At 44.6% G+C, this 24,333-nt stretch overlaps 2 protein-coding genes across 3 annotated transcripts in view; one reads left to right on the forward strand and one right to left on the reverse strand.

Moving 5' to 3' along the window:
* Positions 1 to 2,079, reverse strand: part of GNPTAB (N-acetylglucosamine-1-phosphate transferase subunits alpha and beta) — an 85,649-nt gene extending 83,570 nt beyond the window's left edge. The window contains exon 1 of one of the 2 annotated variants that reach the window (XM_002711224.6): positions 1,676 to 2,079. In XM_002711224.6, the coding sequence (XP_002711270.2) occupies positions 1,676 to 1,792 (117 nt within the window). In that variant the 5' untranslated portion in view covers positions 1,793 to 2,079. The remainder of the gene's footprint in view (positions 1 to 1,675) is intronic. The other variant, XM_070052755.2, reaches the window with a different exon arrangement.
* Positions 2,080 to 2,120: 41 nt separating this feature from the next.
* DRAM1 (DNA damage regulated autophagy modulator 1) overlaps positions 2,121 to 24,333 on the forward strand; it is a 69,657-nt gene continuing 47,444 nt past the window's right edge. Inside the window, exon 1 of the mRNA XM_089308882.1 lies at positions 2,121 to 2,258. The gene's annotated coding sequence lies outside the window, so the exon portion shown is untranslated. The remainder of the gene's footprint in view (positions 2,259 to 24,333) is intronic.

A 24,333-nucleotide genomic window follows, 5' to 3' on the forward strand; every position in this document is an offset into this window, starting at 1 on the left:
CTTTAAGTCACCTCGACTGCAAGGGAGTTAATAAACAACTAATATGAAATTAACCAGGATAAAAAAAAATCATCAAAAAGCAATAATGCACTTAACCGTGCATGCATATATTAACTGTAATACATGCAACACCACCTGTTAAGTACATAATCCATGCTTACAAGTCTGGGGTTTTCTCACCCTTACCAGTAAGACTTATTTTCTAGCCCCTAGAACCAGAGACCCCTAAAAGTACACACCTGGAAACCATCCCATATAATCTAGCCATTCATTAAATATTTAGACTGCACATTCTGGCAGTACCTGGGCCAGAATTACAGCATTTAAACAAATGACAACTTCTCCTAAAGAAGGTTACAAGGGAGATAACACTGTATATTGTGGTAATTCTAAGAATCATTCTGTTCATCATAAAACCTTTCGCAACCTCCTGCCCACCTCCCACCCCCCCCCCAAATATGAAAACAAGGACACAGAGTTCAAACTACTTGAAAATACAGCTTTTCTCTCAGTTGCTAAAAACAGTATTCTCTAAAATCACATAAACATACTCTTCAGTTCCTAAGTACTTGTAGTCTCTATATATTTGTCTATGATAAAAAATGCAACATTACACTGTCAATAATGAACTAACCATCAAACTAAACCAAAAGCATTATTTCATGCCACAAAAGTTGAAAGTGTATATTCAGAGGGGAACAAAATCCATTCATCCTGGGTGTTTCCACCCCCCCACCCCACCCCCACCCCCGCTGTGTGGACCCTGTGAAGAGTTTACAGTCTCACTGAACTTTACTGCACATTAACCAAGAACACATCAAGAAAGGCCAGGCTTTGATCTCAAATCTAAATTATAAGCCTGTCCCATGACCCAGCAGGTTGTTCAGGCTCCCAAGAGGTCGAGTGCTGGAGTCCAAGACAGTTAACCCAGTGCCTGGTCATATGACAATCTCTGATCATGGGATGGGGACACATGCTTGGAGCTGCCAAGAGAGCTTTCTCATCAGAGAGTGCACACCCACCAGTGGAGCCTCCCCCCAACTAGCTGACGGACAGCTGTCCAAAATAACAGGGAAGACGTGCAAAGAAAACAGAAAAGCCTATCACACTTAAGTGCTTTGGATAATGGGCTCACTCACAAGAACACGAACACACTTGCACACACACACATGCCTCTTGAACGAAAGTTTTGAGATCCAAGAAGAAACAGGATTAAGATAAGGTGCCTTGGTGAACGGTGACAAGATTAGAAAGGGGACCTTAGAGGAGAGGCAGAGGGGCGGATTTAGGAGCGCTACGACAAACGGGGAGAGAGAAATAAACTCGAGGTGCGGGAGGGGTCTTTATAGGGAAAGACAGGCCTGGGGATACAAAGTCCATGGCTTGAGGACCCTGAAGGCTGCACCTGCTGGAGACTACAGAGAGCGCCGACGCCCCTCGGAAACCGACAGGAGGACGAGATCTCGCCTCCGGACGCTGAAACCGGAGCCCTCGGGGCAGATTCGAGATACCGGCGCCTCGGGGGAGCTGACGGGCTCAGGGACTGGTCCCGGCGCTGCAGGGAGGACGGGCGGCAAAAGCGAGGCGCGCCAGGGCTCCGGGCACTGCGGGCAGGACGAGGGCAAGGCTGGGGGCGCCGTGCGCGTCCTGCGGGGTCTCCCGCGCCGCTACTCACCTCTCCGAACTGGAAGGCGGAGACGATGGTGACAACGACGCCCACGAAACAGACGTAGAGCCCATACCTGTGGGACAGGCAGGTATAGGTCTGTCTCTGCAAGAGCTTGAGCAGCATCCCCTCGGCCGCCGCCACGCCACACCACGCCCGGAGGAGCCACAGCCGCCGCCGCCTCAGCGAGCCGCCATGTAGGGGCCCCGGCCCGGCCGCCGCGCTCAGGTCACAAGCTCCAGCCGCTGCGCATTGCCACTCCAGCGACGGTCGCCTGCTCGGCTCCACGCCGCGGCCGCCGCTTCCGGGAGCCGGGAGCCCACGCCCTCAGCGCGGCGGAGGCGGACCCGTGGCCCGCGAGGCGGCCGGCGCCGCCCGGGTCTGTCCCGGCTGCAGGCTGTGGCGGCGGCGGCGGCGGCGACGGCGGCGGCGGGGTCGCCAGCGCCACCTGGAGGGCGGAGGGGCAGAGGGCAGGCGCGCGCCCTCAAGGTCTGCGCGTGCGCGGAGAGATCGGCGGGCCGACCTGCCATCTGCGAACCGGCTAGGGCCGGCGCCTGCGTCTAGCCTGTGCCACGGCTGGTACTGTAATAACGTGAGTATTTTGTGCACAATGCCTTTTCTTCAGCTACAATAATTAGGAAATCTTAGCTTTTCGCAGCGCTGGAAGGAGATGCTGTCTGGTGCTCCAACCCCCTCACACATCCGGACCGCGACCCCGACCATTGGGCTTTGCGCCAAAACTAAATTTTATTCACTAATATTCGTTAAATACTATTTCATACCTAGTGCCTGGTATAGTCCTTGGTGTCGGGTATTTGGCTATAGTCCCCGGAGAGAGTAGGGAAGGAAAAAAAAACATGAAAACCACCAAAAACGTAATGGCCGTCATCCTGGCGTGAGGAGAGGGGTGCCAAGGCAGAGAGTGACCAGGGACCCCCACCCCAACACTAGGTTATTTTAGGAGGTTTTCCCCCGTGGCACCTCGGATTTAGGAAGGTTTTGTGGCTTTTTTGTTTGTTTGTTTAATCCCAGTACGTACCACTTCACGTGGGTTTTGTCTTAAATTTGGTTACTCCGGGTAATCATCCATTCATCCAGTGTTATCAATTCAAATCATTTTTAGGATTGTCTTTAGAACTGGCTTCAGGAAACACACAAAAGTATGCCCCTTGGAATTAAAGTTCACATGGAATGAACAGAATTGCAAAAGGAGTTTCTTTTGCTCCAATCCAAGGCAAGCTTTTCACACATTCATGCCTTTTCATCTTTTAGGGAAAGCTGATAGGTTGCTATATGTGCAATGACAAAGGTTGTAGCAGTTGTCCAAGGCACACACGGTCCTGAGGTCTTGGCTACGTGGAACACTGTCTCTCCACAGAACTGTGACGCTGGTGGCCAATGTTGACTTCACTAGTGCTCAGATCAAGGAGGGCTCTCAACAACCTTACAAGGTGGATACCACTGTTATCTGTGTTTTACAGATCAAGAAACCAGGGTCAAAGAGGTTAAGTAACTAGCCTTAGGCAACTAGGAAGGGACACAATTGAGATTTGAACCAGGTGCTTACTTAGGCTCTAGAACAAGGCTAAGACTGGGGGCAGGGGAGATGGGATACAGTGGAGGTGAATTAATGCAAGTGCATGATCAGGTCTTGACTTTGTTTAGAATTTTTATATTTTCTTCACCATAGATATTGTGCAGTAATTTTCATCTTTTAAAATATTGCATGAAAATGTTATTCCGCTTCAGGATAGGTGTTGTGGCCTAACAAGTTAAGCTGCTTCCTGCAACATAGGCCTCCTGTTTGATGCCAGTTTGAATCCCGGCTGCTCTACTTCTGATCCTGCTCCGTGCTAATGCACTTGGGAAAGATGGCCCAAGTCCCTGGGTCCCTGCCACCCACGGAAGAGACCCAAATGAAGCTCCTGGCCCCTGGCTTCAGCTTGACTCAGCCTTGGTTTTTGCAGCCGTTTGGGGGAGGGAACCAGTGGATGGAAGATCTCTCTCTCTCTCTTTCCCTCTTTCTATAACTCTGCCTTTCAAATAAACAAAATAAATCTTTTTTTTTTAAAGTTATTAAGCCTTATTAGTGAGCTTTTTGGTTTTCCTTTCAATTTTCACCCAAGGCAAATGCCTCACTCTCCCCATCCTAATTTGGGCTGTGCCTAGAATCTCTGCTTCTAAAAAAAGATTTTTTTTTTTTTATTGTTAGTTATTTGAGAGACAGAGAGCTTCCTTCCACTGGTTCTCATCCCCAAATGCTTGTAATGCGGAAGTGGGCAGGCAAAGGGTGGGGAGTGGGTAGGGTGGGGGTGGGGGATGACAATGAAGCTTGGAGCTAAGAACTCAATCCAGGTCACCCATGTGAGTGTCAGGAACCCAACCACTTGAGTCATCACTGCTGCCTCCCAGGATTCACATTTGCAGGAAGCTGAAGTCAGAGCCAGAGCCTGGAACTGAACCCAGTTACTCCCTGTAGCATGCAGATATCTTAAATGCTAGGCTAACCCCAGCCACAGGATGCTTTTTTAATAGTGTGGGTTGTCTATAAAATGTCCAGGTTTCAGCAAGAGAAACTTAAGTATCAAGAGCATTGTCTAATTCCTTCCTCTGGGTCACTCTCTCCCTTGCTTCCAAGCCAGTATGATTGAACTTGGCGTAAATGTGGGTGTAATATGATGCCTGCTATTGCTACTTTACAGAATTATTAAAATGGCTAAATAAGATAATGCATGAAAATGCTTAAGTGCATAGATATTTTAAGAGTTGGGAAAAGCGAAGAAGAAATACTTGACTTTGTTACTAATGAGGCTTTTCAACAAGAGTGAACTGGTTAAATATACACACCACGAATGTTAACCTCTGTCACGAGTGCCTGCTGTCATGCAGCTCAACAGAGCTTAAGGGCAACGTGTCGGAGTATGGGGAAGAAGGAACACAGGGACACCAGGCTGCCTTTCCAATGAAAGGTTTTTACTGCTCACACCAATTCACACTAGGGCTTCACCACTCTGCATACCAATCTATATAGTTATATTCATTAATCCACAGATCTTAACACACACCTAGCATCAAAACAGTCTCAAAGGCAATCCAACTATAGTAATATAAGTACAGCAAAGCATATGGCATTATTCTTAATCATAGGGTCGAGGCACATTCCTTCATATTCCACATGGCTTTTATCATTATAAATGCTGCATTCTCAAGGTTTGTATCATGGTGACGAAAAGTCAAAGTCCAAAGTCCAGATTCCAAAGTCTCTGTTATCACTTGGAGAAATGGATCTCAGAATAGTCACTTACAGGAAGGAAGTATGGGATGACTGTCACTCTGGGCAGTAGGCTCGGAGTTCCCGGGCAGATGGCGAGGCAAGGCGAGGAGTTGGAGAGGTCCCCTACTGAGAGGTCTGGCAGCAGGCTGATGAGAGGTGTCTTGGAGGCATCAGCTCTGATGGAGTTTTGTTCCGTAGTCGGCTTGTGCGGCTACAGAGTAATGGGCTGGCTTTTCTGCTCCAGATAGGAGGAAATCCAGAGGTTCACAGGTACTGGGCCATGATCCCCGAGGGGATGGGGAGTGGTAAAAAGAGCTCTCCTTTAATCCTTGCCACTCCAGGGGAAAAAGACCTCTGGTGGGGGTCCAGGTGTCAATCAGTCGTGTTCTGGAATTTCCTGGGGCGCCACCAATCTGCTGTCTAGAACAGGGCGTACCAGCTGTGTCCAGTGCTGTCAACCGCCATGCTATTATTGGGGGGACTTGAGGTTATCGTCCTTAGCACACATGTTATCAGACTGTCCAGAGGCGTCTGTTCAGTCTGAAGAGGAGACACTTTTCTTGGCAGACACTAAACTTGGCATAAACGGTGTCATCAGCTCCTAGCTTAGCATAAGTAACTCCATTCTTATTTTTAGTTTATTTGGGACTGCCATGAATTTCACCATGGTCCACCTCCTATTAGTTGCTGGGTAAGCTGTGATCCCTGACTTGTGACTCATCTTTGGGACTCCTGTGGGATTTCCTACAACGTAGTAGTATGTAATTTGTGAAAATGATTCTAAACTACCAGTATCTGAACAGTGGAAGAAATACATATTATTTCATTTATCTAAAAATCTAAAAGATCGGCCGGTGCTGTGGCTCAATAGGCTAATCCTCCGCCTAGCAGTGCCGGCACACCAGGTTCTAGTCCCAGTCGGGGTGCCGGATTCTTTCCCGGTTGCCCCTTTTCCAGGCCAGCTCTCTGCTATGGCCCGGGAGCGCAGTGGAGGCTGGCCCAAGTGCTTGGGCCCTGCACCCCATGGGAGACCAGGATAAGTACCTGGCTCCTGCCATCGGATCAGTGCGGTGCGCCGGCCGCAGTGCGCCAGCTGCGGCGGCCATTGGAGGGTGAACCAATGGCAAAAGGAAGACCTTTCTCTCTGTCTCTCTCTCTCACTGTCCACTCTGCCTGTTAAAAAAAAAAAATCTCCCTCCTCCCAAGAAAATGCAAACTGTTTGTCAGGAACTCAGTAAAATGCCCAAGTTTTGCTTTTAGAAGAGTATCTCAATCCATCTCTCAAAATGTAAATATTATTCTGGAAAATCTTGTTATCTAGATTTTCAGTCCTTAACAGATCAAAGCAAACAAGGAACTCCCTTTCCTGTCCGCCCCTCTGGCAACCCCTTGATCATTAACCCCTTGATAGTGAAGGAAAATGGAGGGAAAAAATGTTTAAAAAAGAGGAAGTGCTGCAAAAAATGTAGCTGTCTTGAAACTAATGTAGAGGCAAGAGCAGATACGATGTCTTACAATGAAAACATCAGAACCTCCAAGTGCAGCTGGATCATATGTCATACAATGAGCCCAATCTTTGAAAAAAGTTTAAATTCTATTTAGTATTTATTTATTCAGCAGTTATGAACGAACACTTGGGGCTGGGCATTTTTAGTATACAGAAAATCTACTAATAATGACCTAGTCGCCTGCATTCATGGGAATTTCACTCTAGAGCGACAAATATTGAATTAGTCCTGTGAAGAGAACTTGCCTGGCCTGGGAGGTCAGGGTTGGCTTCCTGGAGGAGGTGATACTAAAAACAGGACCAGAGAAAGGGAGTAGGAAGGAAAGTGTGTTCCAGGCAGGGCTGGCCCTAATCCAAGGCAAGAAGGGCTAGAGGTGCAGTGAGATAGGGCTGGAAAGATTAGTAGGGCCTTGAAGGCCATATTAAGAATACAAGATGTTGGCCGGCGCTGCGGCTCACTAGGCTAATCCTCCGCCTAGCGGTGCCGGCACACCGGGTTCTAGTCCCGGTTGGGGCGCCGGATTCTGTCCCGGTTGCCCCTCTTCCAGGCCAGCTCTCTGCTGTGGCCAGGGAGTGCAGTGGAGGATGGCCCAGGTGCTTGGGCCCTGCACCCCATGAGAGACCAGGAAAAGCGCCTGGCTCCTGGCTCCTGCCATTGGATCAGCGCGCCGGCCGCGGTGGCCATTGGAGGGTGAACCAACGGCAAAGGAAGACCTTTCTCTCTGTCTCTCTCTCTCACTGTCCACTCTGCCAGTCAAAAAAAAAAAAAAAAAAAAAGAATACAAGATGTTACCCTAAAAACAATGAGGAATTTTAATAAAATCCAAGAAATGGAACAGATATGAATTTTTATTTATTTATTTGTTTGTTTATTTAACTTAAAAGTGAGAGTTGCACAGAGAGAGGAGAGGCAGAGAGAGAGAGGTCTTCCATCCACCAATTCACTCCCCAGTTGGCCACAATGGCCAGAGCTACACCAACCCAAAGCAGGAGCCAGGAGCCTCTTCCAGGTCTCCCATATGGGTGCAGGGGCTCAAGGACTTGGGCCATTTTCTATGGCTTTCCCAGGCCATAGTAGAAAGCTGGATCGGAAGTGGAGCAGCCAGGACTCAAACTGGTGCCCATATGGGATGCCGGCACTGCAGGAGGCGGCTTTACCTTCTACACCACAGCGCTGTTCTCCAGATACAAATTTTAAGGATCATCATAAGGCCTGCATTGTGGTGTAGCAGGTAAAAACCTCCCACCTGCGATGCTGGCATTGCCAGTTCATGTCCCAGATGCTCCACTTCTGATCCAGCTCTCTGTTGATGTGCCTGGGAGAGCAGCAGAGGATGGCCCAAGTGCTTGGGCCCTTGTACCTAAGTGGGAGACCCAGATGAAGCTTCTGTCTCCTGGTTCCTGGCTTTGGCCTGGCCCAGCCCAGCCCATTGTGGCATCTGGGGAGTGAACCAGCAGATGGAACATTTCTCTCCATCTCTCTGTATAACTTACTTTCAAATAAATAAATAAAAATTTTTTAAAAAATAAAGGCCGGCGCCGCGGCTCACTAGGCTAATCCTCTGCCTTGCGGCGCCGGCACACCGGGTTCTAGTCCTGGTTGGGGCGCTGGAGTCTGTCCCGGTTGCCCCTCTTCCAGGCCAGCTCTCTGCTGTGGCCCGGGAGGGCAGTGGAGGATGGCCCAAGTGCTTGGGCCCTGCACCCCATGGGAGACAAGGATAAGTACCTGGCTCCTGCCATCGGATCAGTGCGGTGCGCCGGCTGCAATGCGCTGGCCGCGGCGGCCATTGGAGGGTGAACCAACGGCAAAGGAAGACCTTTCTCTCTGTCTCTCTCTCTCACTGTCCACTCTGCCTGTCAAAAAAAAAAAAAAAAAAAAAAAAAAGAATCATATCTGTGGTGTGGGAAATGTGTTGGCAAAGGCCTGAGGAATTGAAGTGAGATTAGTGAGAATAGAGTTACCAGATACAATAAAGAACATCTCGTTAAATTTTTTTTTTTTTTTTTTTTTTTGACAGGCAGAGTAGACAGTGAGAGACAGAGAGAAAGGTCTTCCTTTGCCCTTGGTTTACCCTCCAATGGCCGCTGCAGCTGGCGTGCTGTGGTCGGCGCACCGTGTTGATCCAAAGGCAGAAGCCAGGTGCTTCTCCTGGTCTCCCATGCAGGTTCAGGGCCCAAGCACTTGGGCCATCCTCCACTGCCTTCCCGGGCCACAGCAGAGAGCTGAACTGGAAGAGGAGTAACCGGGACAGAATCCGGCGCCCCAACCAGGACTAGAACCCGGTGTGCCGGTGCCACAGGCGGAGGATTAGCCTAGTGAGCCGCGGCGCCGGCCAACACCTCATTAAATTTGAATTTTGGATGAATGATGCTTTTTTTTTTTAGCATAAGTGTATTTGGGACATACATACACTAAAACAGTTATTTATCTGAAATTCACATTTAGCTGGGCATCCTGTATTTTTATTTGCTACAGAGATCTGAGCCACTCTTGGCTAGGTCTGGGAGTTCTTGCCTCTAGGCCTGGGCCAATGCCTGGAAAGTCTGTTAGTCAAGGATGAAGTATTGACTTTGAAAGGTCACCACAAAACACACCAAACACCAGAGTAAGGGAGAAGGTCTGCTGTCATGTGGGGGAAACCTAACAGGCTACCTCCCCATGCATGTGGGAGAACAGCAGCCTGTACTGGGAGAACAGGTCTTATGTAGCTTTGCAGAGGTAAGGAAGTGGGAGCAGCAAATCCCATCAGGGTGGGGGTGGAGCTGACGCTTGTGATTGGGCCATTTGGTCACCTGACTTCTAGGGTGGGCTTAGGAAGACAGCACCATTTTACTAACAGACTGCCCTCTTGTCCACAGATGTAGAACAGTGTTTTCCCAGACTGCCCTCTTGTCCACAGATGTAAAACAGTTTTCCGATTAGTTTTATTGTAACTAAAGCTGATCACCATATTTCTGTGCACAGCTCTCTCAGTTGGTTCAAAATTTAGGAGACCATATGAATGCCTGCATGTATTGGGCCCTTAAATATCAACCATCTTTGAGTCTCCTTTTGTTCAGCCTTGATGAAAAATAAATAACCATAGTAAGCAACCCTATACAAAGACAAATCTGCATATATTTTGTATGTAAAGATTGTGTGCTTGTGAGGCCTTACTTTGAGCTGATAAGAAAATTGAACTTAAAGGAAGTGCTTTAACCAGCTGATTAAGCAAAGTTGCTATATTTAGCAGAGTCCTTGCTTTATCCAAAGTAAGAAGATAAAATGTTCATTTTGTGAAGTGCTTTTATTTTTTAACTCTAGACTTGAAAAACTTGCTTGTTCTCAGGAAGCACATTTTGATTTTGTCTCCCCCTTCCTCTCAGGATTTAATGTGTGTTTATTCAACATCTAAGTTGTTTCAAATGACCTCATCTCTCTCTTTCTTTATTCTAAGAAAAGAAAGCCAGGGCAGCTTTTAATTTTTGTAAAATAGTAAATAAGACAAAATTTTGATAATTTAATTGTTTCTGTTAGAATTTCATTGCCAAAATAGAGCATAACCCACTGCTAATTTTTTGTGAGTTCTGATACATCATGTGTGAATGTTTATAAACCAATATATAATTTTCACATAAATGTGATAATAGTTTATTTGATTTTATAATTAATTAAATAATTTTGGTATGTTTCATCTAATGAAATATAAGCACCATAAAGGTAAAATCTTTACCTTTGGGTAAAAGGTAACACTTTTGGGGGCCATTGTTGTGGTGCAGAAGATTAAGCCACCACTTGGGAAGCCCACATCCCATATCAGGTACTTATTTGAGTCCCAGCTGCTTCAATTTGGATCCAGCTTCTTGCTAATGTGCCTGGGAAGCAGCAGATAATGTCTCAAGTACTTGAGTTCCTGCTATTCATGTGGGAGACCCTGAAGGAGTTCCTGGATCCTAGCTTTAGCCTGGCCTAGCTGATGCTGTTGTGGCCGTTTGGGGAGTCCAGTGAATGGAAGACAGCACAGTCTCTCTCACTCCCTTGCTCTCTCTGACTTTCAAATAAATAAATCTTAAAAAAATAAGTGAGAAACTTGCTCATCTTGTTCACAACTGTATCCTTATCCTTGGCATTATGCCTCACTAACATTAGCCAATTAATAAAAAATTACATGAATTAATATATTTTGCACTGATAAAAGTATCAACCAAACAGTGGGCATGTATTAAAAATTTGATGAGTTGAATGGTAATGTATTATTAAAGGAAACAGAATATTGTGGAGAAGAAGCTTAAACTTTGAGGTAGGAATCATTTGGAAAATTGTCCAGGACTGGATCATTTTTGTATAGGGATTGTCTAGCTTTTAAATTCTCCACAGTGTCTATTGTTATCTATCCCCATTTGTTTCATGTATCGGTTCTTTTTAACTTTTCTGTTTTTTTTTTTTATAAATAATCTGTTCAAAGAACCAGTTTCCTCTTGACTCATTCTGTATTTCTGTGAATATAAATATATTTCTATGTTTCTTTTTTTAAATTTACTTTATTTATTTGAAAGGCAGAGTTACAGCAAGAGAGGTGGAGAGAGAGAGAGAGATAGGGAGGAGTAAGGGGGAGAGAGAGAGAGAGCTTTCTATCTGCTGATTCACAACCCCCAAATGCCCCCCAAAGCCAGGAACCTGGAGCTTCATCCAGATCTCCCTCGTAGGGGCAGGGGCCTGGGTACTTGGCCCATCTTCTGCTGTTTTCCCAGGCACATTAGCAGGGAGCTGGAAGTATAGCAGGTGGGACTCGAACCTGTGCCCATATGGGATGTACAACTCCAACCCCTGTGGTTTTTCTATTTCATTGATTTATGCCTTTATCATTGTAATTTCTTCCCTCATATCTTAGTTTGCTCTGTTACTCTTGTACTAGTTCTCAAATTTAATATTTACCTCAAATTTTCAGTCTTTATTTTTTTAAAGTTTCTTTTTTTCTTTGTTTCTTTCATTCTTTTAAAGGCAGGGTAGCAGAGAATCAGGGAGACAGAGAGAGCAACCAAAGGCTCACAAGAGCGACTAAGCTAGGCTGAAACCAGGAACCAGGAACTCCATCTGGGCCTCCCTTGTGGTGACAGGTACCCAAGCAGTTGAGCCATCATCTGCTGCTTCCCAGGCACATTATCAGGAAGCCAGATCAGAAGCATGGAGCCTGCCATGGGATGCAGGAGTACCAAGCAGTAACTTAACTTGCTGCACCACAATACCTGTATCGTCTTTTTTGTTTTCTTTTTTTTATAAATCTTTTCAAAACTGTAACTTTCCCTTTAGAGGCTAATTTTATTGTACTCCGTAGACACTGGCATGGAAAGCAGGTGTACATAGGAAGCTGGGATGCTGCTGTGGGTGCCAAGCTTAGCATACACAGTGTCCCCATCAAGGGGGGCTACACCCAAGGGATCACCAGGCCCAGGCCAGGGCAGCAAAGTCAAGGGACACCATGCTCTCTGGTCATGCAAGGCTGGGGTAGAGCACCATCACTGCCCTCCCCTGCTCCTACACTAACCCACCAAGTGTTAGGAGGAATGAGGGCAAAAACCACATGTTGCAATGGGGAAGAGGAGCTCCCTTCTTCCTGCAGTGGCTCTCTATCTCCTTCTACTGGTGAATTTTTAGCATCACACTCACGGAAAAGGAGAAATGCACAGAGCTCACTCAGTTCATTATTAAGCTGGGTTGGTGGTGGTGGGATGAATTTGGAGCTGAGAGGCAGCCATTGATTACTGGTACTTCCTTGAATCTAAGGTCCCAGATGTGATTGGAGTCTCCAAATTAGATGAGTTCACAGGTTTTTACCTGGATGTGAGTTACATACTTACACACACACACACACACACACTCATACATGGGGAGGTGGGGGGGGGTCTGGTGGTACAAGTTACCTATTTTTGCTACAGAAAGTTGACGCAGATATTGTGGGGGTTCATTATTAAAATTTTTTTTTACGATTTACTTGTACTTATTCCAAAGGCAGAGAGACAGAGTTAGAGAGGCAGAATCAGTGACAGACAGAGAGACCCAAGTCCTTGAGCCATCACTGCTGCCTCCCTGGGTATACCAGGGTATCAGGAAGCTGAAGGCAGAACTGGAACTGGTACTTGAACCAAAGCATTCCTACATGGGATGCCCGTGTCCTAGGCAGCTTTTCAAATGTTGCACCAAATGCCACCCCTGTGGGCATGGTTCTGAAGCCAGCCCTGCTGGAAGTGGTTTCTTGCTTCTCTAGAGGCCCTCCTGATCCTGTTGTTCTGACCATGACACAGCTGGCTGCTCAATGCAGGTGAGGTTTTAGGAGCTGATCCTACAAATTCAATCTGAAGTCTCTCTTCAGCCCTACCAGTGGTTCATGGGTGAACCAGCTTAATCCCTTCCTGCTTAAATCAGTGAATGGGTTCCTTTTTTTAATGTTTTTTTTTTTAAAGAAATTGTGGTATTTTAAAATTTTATTTATGAGAGAGCATGGAGAGAGATAGACAATGTGCTCCTACCTATAGGTTCACTGCTCAAATGCCAGCAACACCATGGGTTGGGCCAGGCTAAAGCCAGGAACCAGAACCTCAATCTAGATTTCACACATGGGTGGTAGAGACCTAAGAACTTGAGCTTTCACCTGCTGCCTCCCAGAGTTTGCACCAGTAAGAAGCTGGAATCTGGAGCAGAGCCTTGGACATAAACCCAGGCACTCTGTGTATGGAATGCTGACCTCCCAAGGGATGTCTCAACCATTATGCCAAACTCCTATCTCCTGCTGAGTGGATTATTTCATCTATAAATACTTACCCTGACCTCAGCGTAATGAGCAAAACTAGTTTTTGTTATTAGTTATTACTCTGTTGGAATTCATTGAGGATTCCTTTGTGCCTAGTATATGATCCATCTTCTAAAGTTTCTTTCCTTTCTTTTCTTTCTCTGCCTGCCTTTCTTCCTGCCTTTTTCCCTCCCTCCTTCCTTTCCTTCCTTCCTTTCTTTATGTATTTATTTATTTAAAAGGCAGAGTTACAGAGAAAGAGGGAAAAACAGAGAAATCTTCCACCCCCTGGTTCACTTCCAAAATGGCTGGCCAGACCAAAGCCAGGAGCCTGGAGTTCTGTCGTGGTCTCACACATTGGTGTAGGGGCCCAAGCACTTGCATCATCTTTTGCTGCTTCCCAAGCACCTTAGCAGGGAGCTGGATTGGACATGGAGCAGCTGGGACTCAGCCTTCTATAGCATTGCTCACATCAATCCCGTTTTAGAGTATTTCTAACATCCCAAGAGTTCTCTAGCACCTGCTAGCAGTTAATTGTCACACCCACCACCAACCCAACCAACTGCAGGCACAGGTCTGCTTTCTGTCTCTCTAGATTTGTCTTCTCTAGACAACTTGTATAAATGTAATCTCAGAATATTTACAGCAGCTAATCTGTTGTGTCTGCCTTTTCTCAGCGTGTTTTTGAGGTTCATCTATATTGTCGCATGTGTCCTTAGTTCATTCCTTTTCGTTGCCAAAGATAATTCCATGGTACACTTTCATTTTATGTATCCATTCACTGGTTGATGGATTTCGAATTGTTTCTATTTGGGGCCTTCTATGTATAATGTTACTGTGAAGAAGCATTTGCATGTTTTTGGTGAACATATGTCTTCAGTTCTTTTGGGTAGATACCTAGGAGTGGAATGGCAGATCATTTGGTAAATTTATGTTAACTTTTTAAAGAGTTGGCAAACCATTTCCCAAAGGGGTTATACCATTTTACATTCCCACTCGCAAAATGTGAGGATACAGTTTCTTCTCATCTTAGCAAGCATTTGTCACTGTCTGCCATTTTAGTTTCAGTCATTAGGGAAATGTAAATTAAAACAACACTGATAGGATTTTTGCCATTTTTTGTATCTTGTTTGGTGAACAGTCTATTCAGATCCCTTGTGTATTTTCAAAATTGGGTTCCCCCTTTTTTAAAAAAATATTTATTTATTTGAAAGGCATAGTTACAGAGAATCAGAGAGAGAGAGAGAGAATCTCCTATCCACTAGTCCATCCAGGTCTGCCAAATGGGTGGCAGGGTCCCAAATATTTGGACCACCATCTGCTGCCTTCCTAGGAGCATTAGAAAGAAGCTGGATTGGAAACAGAACAGTCAGGATTCAAACCAGAACTTCTATATGGCTTGCCAGCATTGCAAGCAGCAGCTTGATCTGGTGCAGCACAATGCCAGCTCCACAGTACTTGATAACATCTTCAATAACTTTTCTTAAAATATCATCTTACTTAGTTGTCCAGGACAGAATACTTTCCTGATTATTCTCAAAGATCTTCAATAACTTTTTCAATAACTCCCTTTTGGGGTTGCAGTTCTACCCTCTCTTAAACATGGGTCTGCCTCCCTCCCTCCCTCCCTTCCTTACTTCCTTCCTTTCTCTCTTTTTCTCTCTTTCTTTATTTCTTCCTAAGGTACAATTACAGAGAGAGAGAGAGATCAATCTTCCATCTGCTGGGCTCAATCCTAAATGGCTACAACAGGGGCTGAAACACTTAAGCCATCCTCTGTTGCTTTCCCAGGCCATTAGCAGGGAGCTGGGTTGGTAGTGGAGTAGCGGGACTTGAACTGGCATCCATATGGGATGCCAGCATTAACCTGCTGTGCCACAATGCCAGTCCTGTCCTCCTGTTCTCTCTTGGTGATATGGTCCACATGGACTAGATCTCTCCTCTCTCCTTTTCTACACTTTACTGCATGGCACATTATAAGGTCTGAAAGGAAATTTTTAGAAGGAAATAAGATATTTGACAATTTCTTTAAGGAAATGGTGTTATCACAGCCCGATAATAATAGGGAAGCTGCATGGGAGGAGCTGCAGCAGCAGAGGGATGAAGTGGCTGTGAACAGGGATTCAGCAAGGCAGGGAGAGAAATCTCCCACACTTTATCTGCCTTCCTCTTTCCAGTCTCCTACTGGTGCCATCCAATGGTTGAAACCAGAGGCCAGGAGAGGCTAGGTGAAACCACCCATGGGGTCAAGCAGTGGCTTAACCCACTTGTGCCACAATTCAGGCCCCAAGAGTCCACAGTTTTATGATGCTTAACATGGTTTTCTTGCAGTCCTCGTGTGTGTGCTTATCCCTGTGCTTCATACTTCTCCAAATCCTCATTGTACCAGTCAGTGTTCTATTAAATTAGGGACTCGGCAAATGTTTCTAAAATAAATAAATAAATAATATGTTCATAGTGGGATAAACTAAAATTTGCCTAAATCCATTGTCCAGACTCTGGAATTTGACAACAAATAGTTAACTCATTTCACCACTAAGTGGCAGCATCCACAATAACTTCCAAAGATGACCCAAGACTAGCAAGGACATCATTGAGAGGTCACTGAAAATATGCATGATAGGAGTTAGTTGATCAAGCTGTTCTCTTCCTGGTGAAAATTACCAATAAATTACTTTCTGTACTCAACTTACCACCAAGTTGAGCTCCTTGAGAAAATTCAAAATCATTTGAAGCCTTATTTTAGCAAATGATATATTAAATAACATCAAAAAATTTAGATTCTATGGAAAAATATTTGCAATGCATATGGTTTAAATGTGTGGTGCACCTAGTATTAAATTAATGTCAACAAGATAACACGATGATGGTTCAAAACTCCAAATATAAATGTTGACTCAACCCCTCTGTTTGATGGTCCTCGAATGTCTCTGGGCATTCGGCTTTCCCTTGCACACAGCCACCACCATAAATGGCTGTTGGTCCCCCTGAGGCGGGACTGAGAAAATCATCACAGAATATGCTGGAGAGGTGTTTCAGGGTTCATCCTCCTGGTGACCTGACCACCTCATCAATCAGTCAATACTAGGTCTGAAAACTGAGTCAGGTTCAATAACTGGTCAGTGACGGACTATTGGGTGGCAACCCAATTTTTCTATTTTTTTTAATATAAATTTCTTTTTAATTGAAAGGCAGAGGAGGGGGGAATCATCCATCATCGACTGATTCACTCCTCAAATGCCTGCAATACCAGGGCTGGGCGAGGCTGAAGCCAGGAGCCTGGAACTCATTCTGGGTCTCTCACACAGGTGGCAGGGACCCAAGTATTGTAGTTGCCACCTGCTGGCTCCCAGGGTGTATGTTAGCTGGAAGCTAGATCAGAAGTAGAAACAAGGCTCGAACCCAGGCACTCTGATATGGGATGCAAGCTTCCCAAGCAGTGTCTTAACTGCTGCACCAAATGCCTTACCCCAGCCATCCCAATTTTATCAAATACGGCTTTTTTTTTTTTTTTTTAAGATTTATTTACTTATTTGAAAGGCAGAACTAATGAGAGGGAGGAGAGGGAGAGAGAGGGGGAGAGAGGGGTAGAGAGAGAGAGAAAGAGAGAGAAGGTCTTTTATTCACTGGTTCACTCCCCAAATGACGCAACAGTTGGAACCGGGCCAATCCAAAGCCAGGAGCCAGGAGCTTCTTCCAGATCTCCCACGTGGGTGCAGGGGCCCAAGGACTTGGGCCATCTTCCACTGTTTTCTCAGGCCGAAGCAGAGAGCTGGATCAGAAGTGGAGCAGCCGGGACACAAACCGGCACCCATATGGGACACCAGCACTGCAGGCGGCAGCTTAACCCACTATGCTACAGTGCCGGTTCCTCAAGTGCAGTTTTTTAAGCAATATACAACTGACACACAGTAAGAACTCAGAAATATTTGTCAAATGAGTGAATGACACTTTGAATATCTTAGACATTTATCCATGAAAGAATTTCTTAGATATTTATCCATGAAAGATAACTGAAGCATTTATCTTTCATAGAGTATCCTACTTTGCACACAGAGAAAACAAAGAGAACTGCTCATGGGGTGAGCATTTGGAATCCTACATTTTATTATGGAGTGTGTGGGGTCAGGTTCCACCTCCACTTCTTTTTTTTTTTTTTAAACTTTTATTTAATGAATATAAATTTCCAAAGTACAGCTTATGGATTACAATGGCTTCCCCCCCATAACGTCCCTCCCACCTGCAACCCTCCCCTTTCCCACTCCCTCTCCCCTTCCATTCACATCAAGATTCATTTTCGATTCTCTTTATATACAGAAGATCAGTTTAGCATACATTAAAATGCACACCCTGGTAGGCAGCAGGTGAAGGTTCAAGTACTTGGATCCCTGCTGCCCACATGGAACACCTGGATTGAGTCCCAGTCTCCTGGCTTTGACCTGGCCTAGCCCCAGCTAATGTGGACGTTTGGGTAGTAAAACAGAGGATGGAAGATCTTTCTGTCTCTCTACCTTTCAAATAAAATGAAAATAAATTTTTAAATTTTTTAAAAAGAAATGCTCAAGAGATGAGTCTCTGGAATCAATCAGTATGATCTGATAACTGGTTCCCCTCTTGTTATCTCTAAGTCTCAGCTTCCTCATCTGTAAAACTGGCAACGTAATACCTATCTTACTATGTGGGGATTAAATGAGATAATTCATGTAAGAATCTTATCATGATATCTGACCCATAGTGTGTTTATGAGGTTTAAATACAAGTGCCACAACCCACATATGCCACAGAAGTTTTTCCATTGTCTCTATTTTCTCACTACCACCCCACTTGATTGGGGGAGTGGGATGCCACCAGAGTTAACTTGCCAAGTGAAGAAAGGTACCTTAGTTGCTGTTGGTTAGAAATACTCCTACTAGGTTATTCAGTAATTTAAGCTTTAACTCCACATCAGAGCCATTTCATCCTCCTCTTCTTTTCAATGTGTCTGGATCCTACGAGGGAAGCCATGTGTCTTCTTGGCAGGAAGAAGGAGTCCTTGTATCCATATGTAAGTTTTTGCTGTAGGATTTGGAATCCTTATCAGCCTCAGGGTCCTTGTTCAATTAAATATTGATGTCTGAGGTATGCCTGGCCTCTGGAGACCCTGGGGACATCTGCTGATATGTGTGCCGGAAGGACCACTGGGCTATCCTCTTGACTGGGCCAGGGCCCAGTGATCCATAGATGCTCCCTTGACCTCACCTGTGCATCCCCTGTTGACGCAGCCCCAGTGAGCGAACTACCAGATCACCTTTCCCCATTCCCCTTCTTCATGGTGACCCCTTGGCAAGTCCCACTGATTACCTTCACTCTTCCCAGAAGGCAGGTTGGGGAGGCTCACTGTCCCACAAACTACAGTTGCATCACTGCAGCCACCCTGTGTAGACTTGGGGCACTCTGCAAAGTGTTGTTTCCTTCATTTCAGCACAAGAAGCCAAGCCAAAGCCCCCCTTTGCTTATCTTCTTGGAGAAACTGTGGTTTTCCTCTTTTCTAATCAACTACAACCATTCAGGTTTCTACAGGGAGAAGGGGCTATTTGCAAAGCAACGGTCTTGGTATGGAACATCTTTTTTTTTTTTTTTTTTTTTTTTTTTTAAGATTTATTTATTTATTTGAGAGGCAGAGTTACAGAGAGAGAGAGAGAGAGAGAGAGAGAGTACTTTCATCTGCTGGTTCATTCCCCAAATGGCTACAATGGCCAGGGCTGGGCCAGGCCGAAACCAGGAGCCAAAAGCTTCCTCTGGGTCTCCCACATGGCTTCAGAGGCCCAAGCACTTCGGGTATCTTCTGCTGCTTTCTCAGGCCATCCGCAGAAAGCTGGTTCAGAAGAGGAACAGCTGGAACCTGAACCTGCACCCATATGGGATGCTGGCACTACAGGCGGCGGCTTAACCTATGCCACAGCTCCTGGCCCTGGAGTAGAACATCTTTCCCCACATCTTCCACACTGTCCCACTAGAGCAGACAAAGACTCTCCTCTGGGTAGAGTTTCCTTTTAAAGAAAATCTTCCTTCTTCCTTACCTAAAGTTAATTCCCCTCCCTTTCTCTGAGGCAATAAACCTCTCCCAGTCTTAAAGTTAGACATGTTTGCAAGAGGAAACAGATTACAGAGCAAAAATGATTAGGGGAAATATTTCTACAATTTTATATCAGGCATATCATCTTTAAGCAAACTTGAGAGTTCTAGTACATCCTTCAATTTTTGGGTTAAATATAGAAAATCATGAAGCTATAAATTTTTTACATAGCTAAAATATATTTAAATTTTAAAAATAATTTATTTAAGAGAGAGAAAATGCTCCTCCCTCCACTGATTCACTCCCTAGATGCCCACAACAGATCCAGGTGTCTCTTACGGATAAACTGACCCAACCGCTTGAACCATCACTCTTGCCTCTCTGGGTCTGTATTAGCAGGAAGACAGATCCAGGGATAGACAGAAGTCACTCTGATGTGAGAAATGAATGTCTCTACTGGTGTCTTAACTGCTAAGCAAATTTCTACCCCAATAATTAAATTTTTGATTATAAAACATTAGAGCTCAGATGATGATGACAAGTATGACAGAGTCAGCAAAAACAGAAAAAACGGACTTAGCAGGAATTAGCATGCATACCACCATGTATTTTTGTCCGCTGATGAGTACTTTGAGTGAATCTTCAAAAGACTTCTCTTATTTCAATACTTTGACTCAACGAATGTGGGGCCAAAGGTCCTAGACAAAACCACAGAAGCTGAGCTTTGATTTTTATTTGGTGACTCTGCCACTGCATTTTCATTTGAATTTGAACACATTACCTCTTTGGTTTTATGGTTTCCTTTTGTATCAATCCAAATGATTGGATCAGGTAACCTCTAGAAATTCTCTGTACATCTATGATTTTCCCTGAAATAGTCAGGTGGTTCATTGTCCATTAGTGTGACAGCAGGCTTTTATTCATGGGTCACATGTTCAGCCTTTACTGGAATTGGAGTATAGCATGGTGCTGTTATGCAACTCTCCAGCCTTTCAGGGTTTGGGTCATTAAAGTTGGCCAGAATGGAAAGTACCCTGAATGATATGTTGATTCTAAGCACAGGCATAGAAATTACATGGCTGAGATGGGTAAACTTGAAAAATTCCTGAAAACTAAACATATTTTTCTCCTGTTTGTTTCTTCTTCTCCCTCTTCCTCCATGACCTTGTTTCATCACTTACTTCCTCTGTTGAGTCTTCAAATTCTCCTGCAGATGGGATTCTGTCCAAACTCACAAATATATTTTTCCATTTTGCCTTCCTGCACCGCTTCTCTCCAACCACTCTTATAATAGAGAACTTACTGCCTTCACACCTCAGTTCAGTTCAATGCAACTTCTGTTTGCACCACTCCACAGAAATTCTTGTCAGGATTGTCAGCGACTGTTAGTGCCCAAACCAACCTTTTCTTTTCTCCCTGTGCTTGATTTCACTGCAGCCTTTGTTCCTCAGTGAGCTTACCAGTTCTAATGATGTTCTAAGGACTCTGTCCACTAATGCTTCCAAGTCATCTCGGAGCCATCTTCACCTAGGTAATCAATAGATACTTCAAACTGTTGCTTGCCTAAAACCAAATTCATAATTGTCCATACTTCTATGCCCTGGCTTAAGTAATGATCAGTTTTCCCTGAGCCCCTCAAGCTGCAAACCAACTCTGCTTCTTCAATTCCTTTCTTTCATTCTGCTTCTCAAATGTGCCACCATTTTTTTTTTTTTTTTTTACTTTTTACTTTTTTTCCATCCACAATCCTTTACCTTAGATTAGGTCTTAGCATCCCTTAAAAGGACCCACCAGACCCCAAGCACCAATGCTATCTCTAGTTCAGTACTTCAAGGGCCACAAACATAAGTCTGATGGTGACACCACCATACTCATGAACATCCCTTGTTACTTCCTTATCATGTTATACCAAACCCTTTATAGCATCATCACCACCAAAGTCCTTAGCTTTTACCTTCATATGTTCCAGTCACACTGGACCACTTATCATCCCCTTGGACAAATCAAGTTCATTTGAACACTGTGACTCTGATTTCAAGCACTGAATGTTCTCTTTGTATATCTTCAATTAGAAAATTTAATGCCAACAAGTTTTAAAACCTTAATTGATGTTTATTGAATGAATTATCCAACCTAGTTGGATAAAATTAATAAAAGATATTAAGTAAAATAATTGTGAAAGAAATTCTCCCTTAGAAGAATGCTTGTCTTTCAACCATATCATTATTTAATAAATGAACAATATAAAGTGACTACAAAAATAGCTGAGACAGGATTTTAGATTTCATTCCTAGAGGATAATGTTGACCCAGTGACAGAAGGTGCAGATGGTGTCTAACCTGATGGTGTTAGAAGCAATCACTTGTACAAGGGACTGGAACACTTGAACACAGAAGACACAACCACCAGTGGTACATCAGAGTATCTAAATAAAGTAACATTGAAGGATCTGAGAATCTTGGTCTTGAGTGATGTGATTCTGTGCCTGAAGGTCAACCAAAGGAAGAGAATTGGGAAGCTTGGTGAGGTGGAGAAGACTTTCCCCACAGATAACAGAGCAGCCTCATAGAGAAGGGAGGGATGTGTTGGGGTTTTCAAGTCTACCCGCGGATTTAATCATTGAGCCAAGTCAAAGGGATCAGAAGTAGTTATATTTGCACTTGTTACAGTATAAGAATACAAACAAAATCTGCACAGTGGAAAGATCCATGAGCAAAGTCTAGATGAAAGCAGGCGCAAACTTCCGAGTTCACTCCCGGTCAAATTGTTGGTTTTTGGAGAGGAAAGGCAAACAATTGCCTGTTGACCTGTTTCATTACCCAAGCCATTTTCAAATCTTGTCCAATTTAGGTCAGACTATCAAAAGAGGAACAGTTGACAGAGCCAGTTACTCCCTTTCTGTATTATCTTTAATAGACAGAGAATTAAATTAATGAGATCTTTGCCAATGGGAACATCATACCTCAGTGTTTCTGAAGATATGACAACTAAAGCATGAATTGTTCCCTATAGGAAAACCCTATATAGGACTGTTGAAGTAAAGAGAGATTTAAGATCAGCTAAACGGAAAATGTCAGATCATGTGAGTTCCTATATTTGTGAGTTAATTTGGAAACTTTTCATAAGGGGAAGGGGAAAAAAAAACTGACCTCTTAAAACTTACAAGAAATCTTCAACTTTGTTGTCATAATGGAAATTCCCAAATTTCTCAAATGCTCTCTTTTTTTCCAACCCCCACAGCATAATTGCATTTGCTAGAAATTGTTATGAAAATGAAAATGTATCTGATGCTGCCTCCCAAACCTACAGTAGCTTGTAACAATCCTCTTATCCTCTGGCAATTATGTTATTCCTACCAAAGGATTGCTCTGTCCCTTTGAATAACTGAACTTCTAGACTTTTGCTGCTGCTTTTTGATTTCTGTTCTCACTGATATGGGGTCAGCTGACAGTGCCTCTTATGAGATTCTGTGTGCTGCTGGTGTGTACAAATGTACAGCACCCAATTCTTTAAGTAATAGACTTCAACCAGAGCCAAGCATTCATCGGTGCATATTCTTTTAGTAGACTTTAAGTAACCACTTATTTTGTGCCAGTACTTGGCACTGGAGATACAAACAGAAGAGAGTTAGTTCCTGCTTACAGAATATTTAGTCTAGTGGGTAGGCTGACAAGGAGCAATTGTGAAATATGTAATAGCAGTAGTCCCAAGATGCAGAGAAGTGGCACAAAGGGCAGGGTTAGGGGTGTTAGAGAAGACTTCTTGAAGAGCAACCTTGAGGAGGAGAATACATTTAACAGATGTCAAGCAGGCCTGGGATACCAGGAGTGAACAAAGCACAAAGATACCTCTTCCTTTGTGGAGCTTACCTTCCCGGAGAATAACCTGAAGAAAGAGCAGGAGCTTGCCAGACAATCTAAAAAGAAGCAAACAAAGCATATCTAGGCATTAACTATATACAAGGTTAGGTATCAGAAAAGTTGAGCTTACTGTGTAGTCTCTATTTTATTCAAAACATGTTGAAAACACGTTGAAATTTCCTGACTTTGTGTAAAGATGGGTGACTTCCCTCCGGTGCTGGGAACAGGGCCCAGAATCCGTTCACAGCTCAGGGGCTCTTGTTGTGAAAAAGACACGAGTATGCTTGTACACACGTGTAAATGCACACACACACTTGGTGAGTGATTCACATGATGGCTGCTGACACTGCTCTGCCTGCTCCTAGTCTTGACTTCCCCATTCTAACAATGTCCCATTGCTAGAAGCAAGATTATGAGAAGACTCTACTCAAACCCTACCTCCAGGAACTTATTTTTAGTTTCTTTTTGATCACAAAAGGGTGGCTTGTGATATATGCAAATATTGAAGAGGTGGTATACCCTTTGGTGAGAGTGGTAGTTATGGGGGCCGGCGCTGTGGCACAGCAGGTTAAAAGCCCTGGCCTGAAGCGCTGGCATCCCATATGGGCGCCGGTCTAGTCTCCCGGAGCTCAGTCCTGGAACCAGCAGATGTCTCTGTCTCTCTCTGTAACTCTGTAACTCTTTCAAATAAATAAAATAAATCTTTTTTTTTTTTTTTTTTAAAGAGAGAGTGGTAGTTATGCTCATTCACTCAAACTACTTGACTGTTTCAAAGGACTCTTGGAGGCCGGTGCCGCAGCTCACTAGGCTAATCCTCCGCCTAGCGGCGCCGGCACACCGGGTTCTAGTCCCGGTTGGGGCGCCGGATTCTGTCCCGGTTGCCCCTCTTCCAGGCCAGCTCTCTGCTGTGGCCAGGGAGTGCAGTGGAGGATGGCCCAGGTGCTTGGGCCCTGTACCCCATGGGAGACCAGGAAAAGCACCTGGCACCTGGCTCCTGCCTTTGGATCAGCGTGATGCGCCGGCTGCAGCACGCTGGCCGCGGCAGCCATTGGAGGGTGAACCAACGGCAAAGGAAGACCTTTCTCTCTGTCTCTCTCTCTCTCTCACTGTCCACTCTGCCTGTCAAAAAAAAAAAAAAATAAATAAATAAATAAATAATAAAAATAAATAAATAAATAAATCAAAGGACTCTTGGAAGAAGGAT

The sequence above is a fragment of the Oryctolagus cuniculus genome, chromosome 11 (genome assembly GCF_051225735.1).
Source record: "Oryctolagus cuniculus isolate XC-2025 breed Fujian yellow rabbit chromosome 11, ASM5122573v1, whole genome shotgun sequence".
NCBI lineage: Eukaryota > Metazoa > Chordata > Mammalia > Lagomorpha > Leporidae > Oryctolagus > Oryctolagus cuniculus.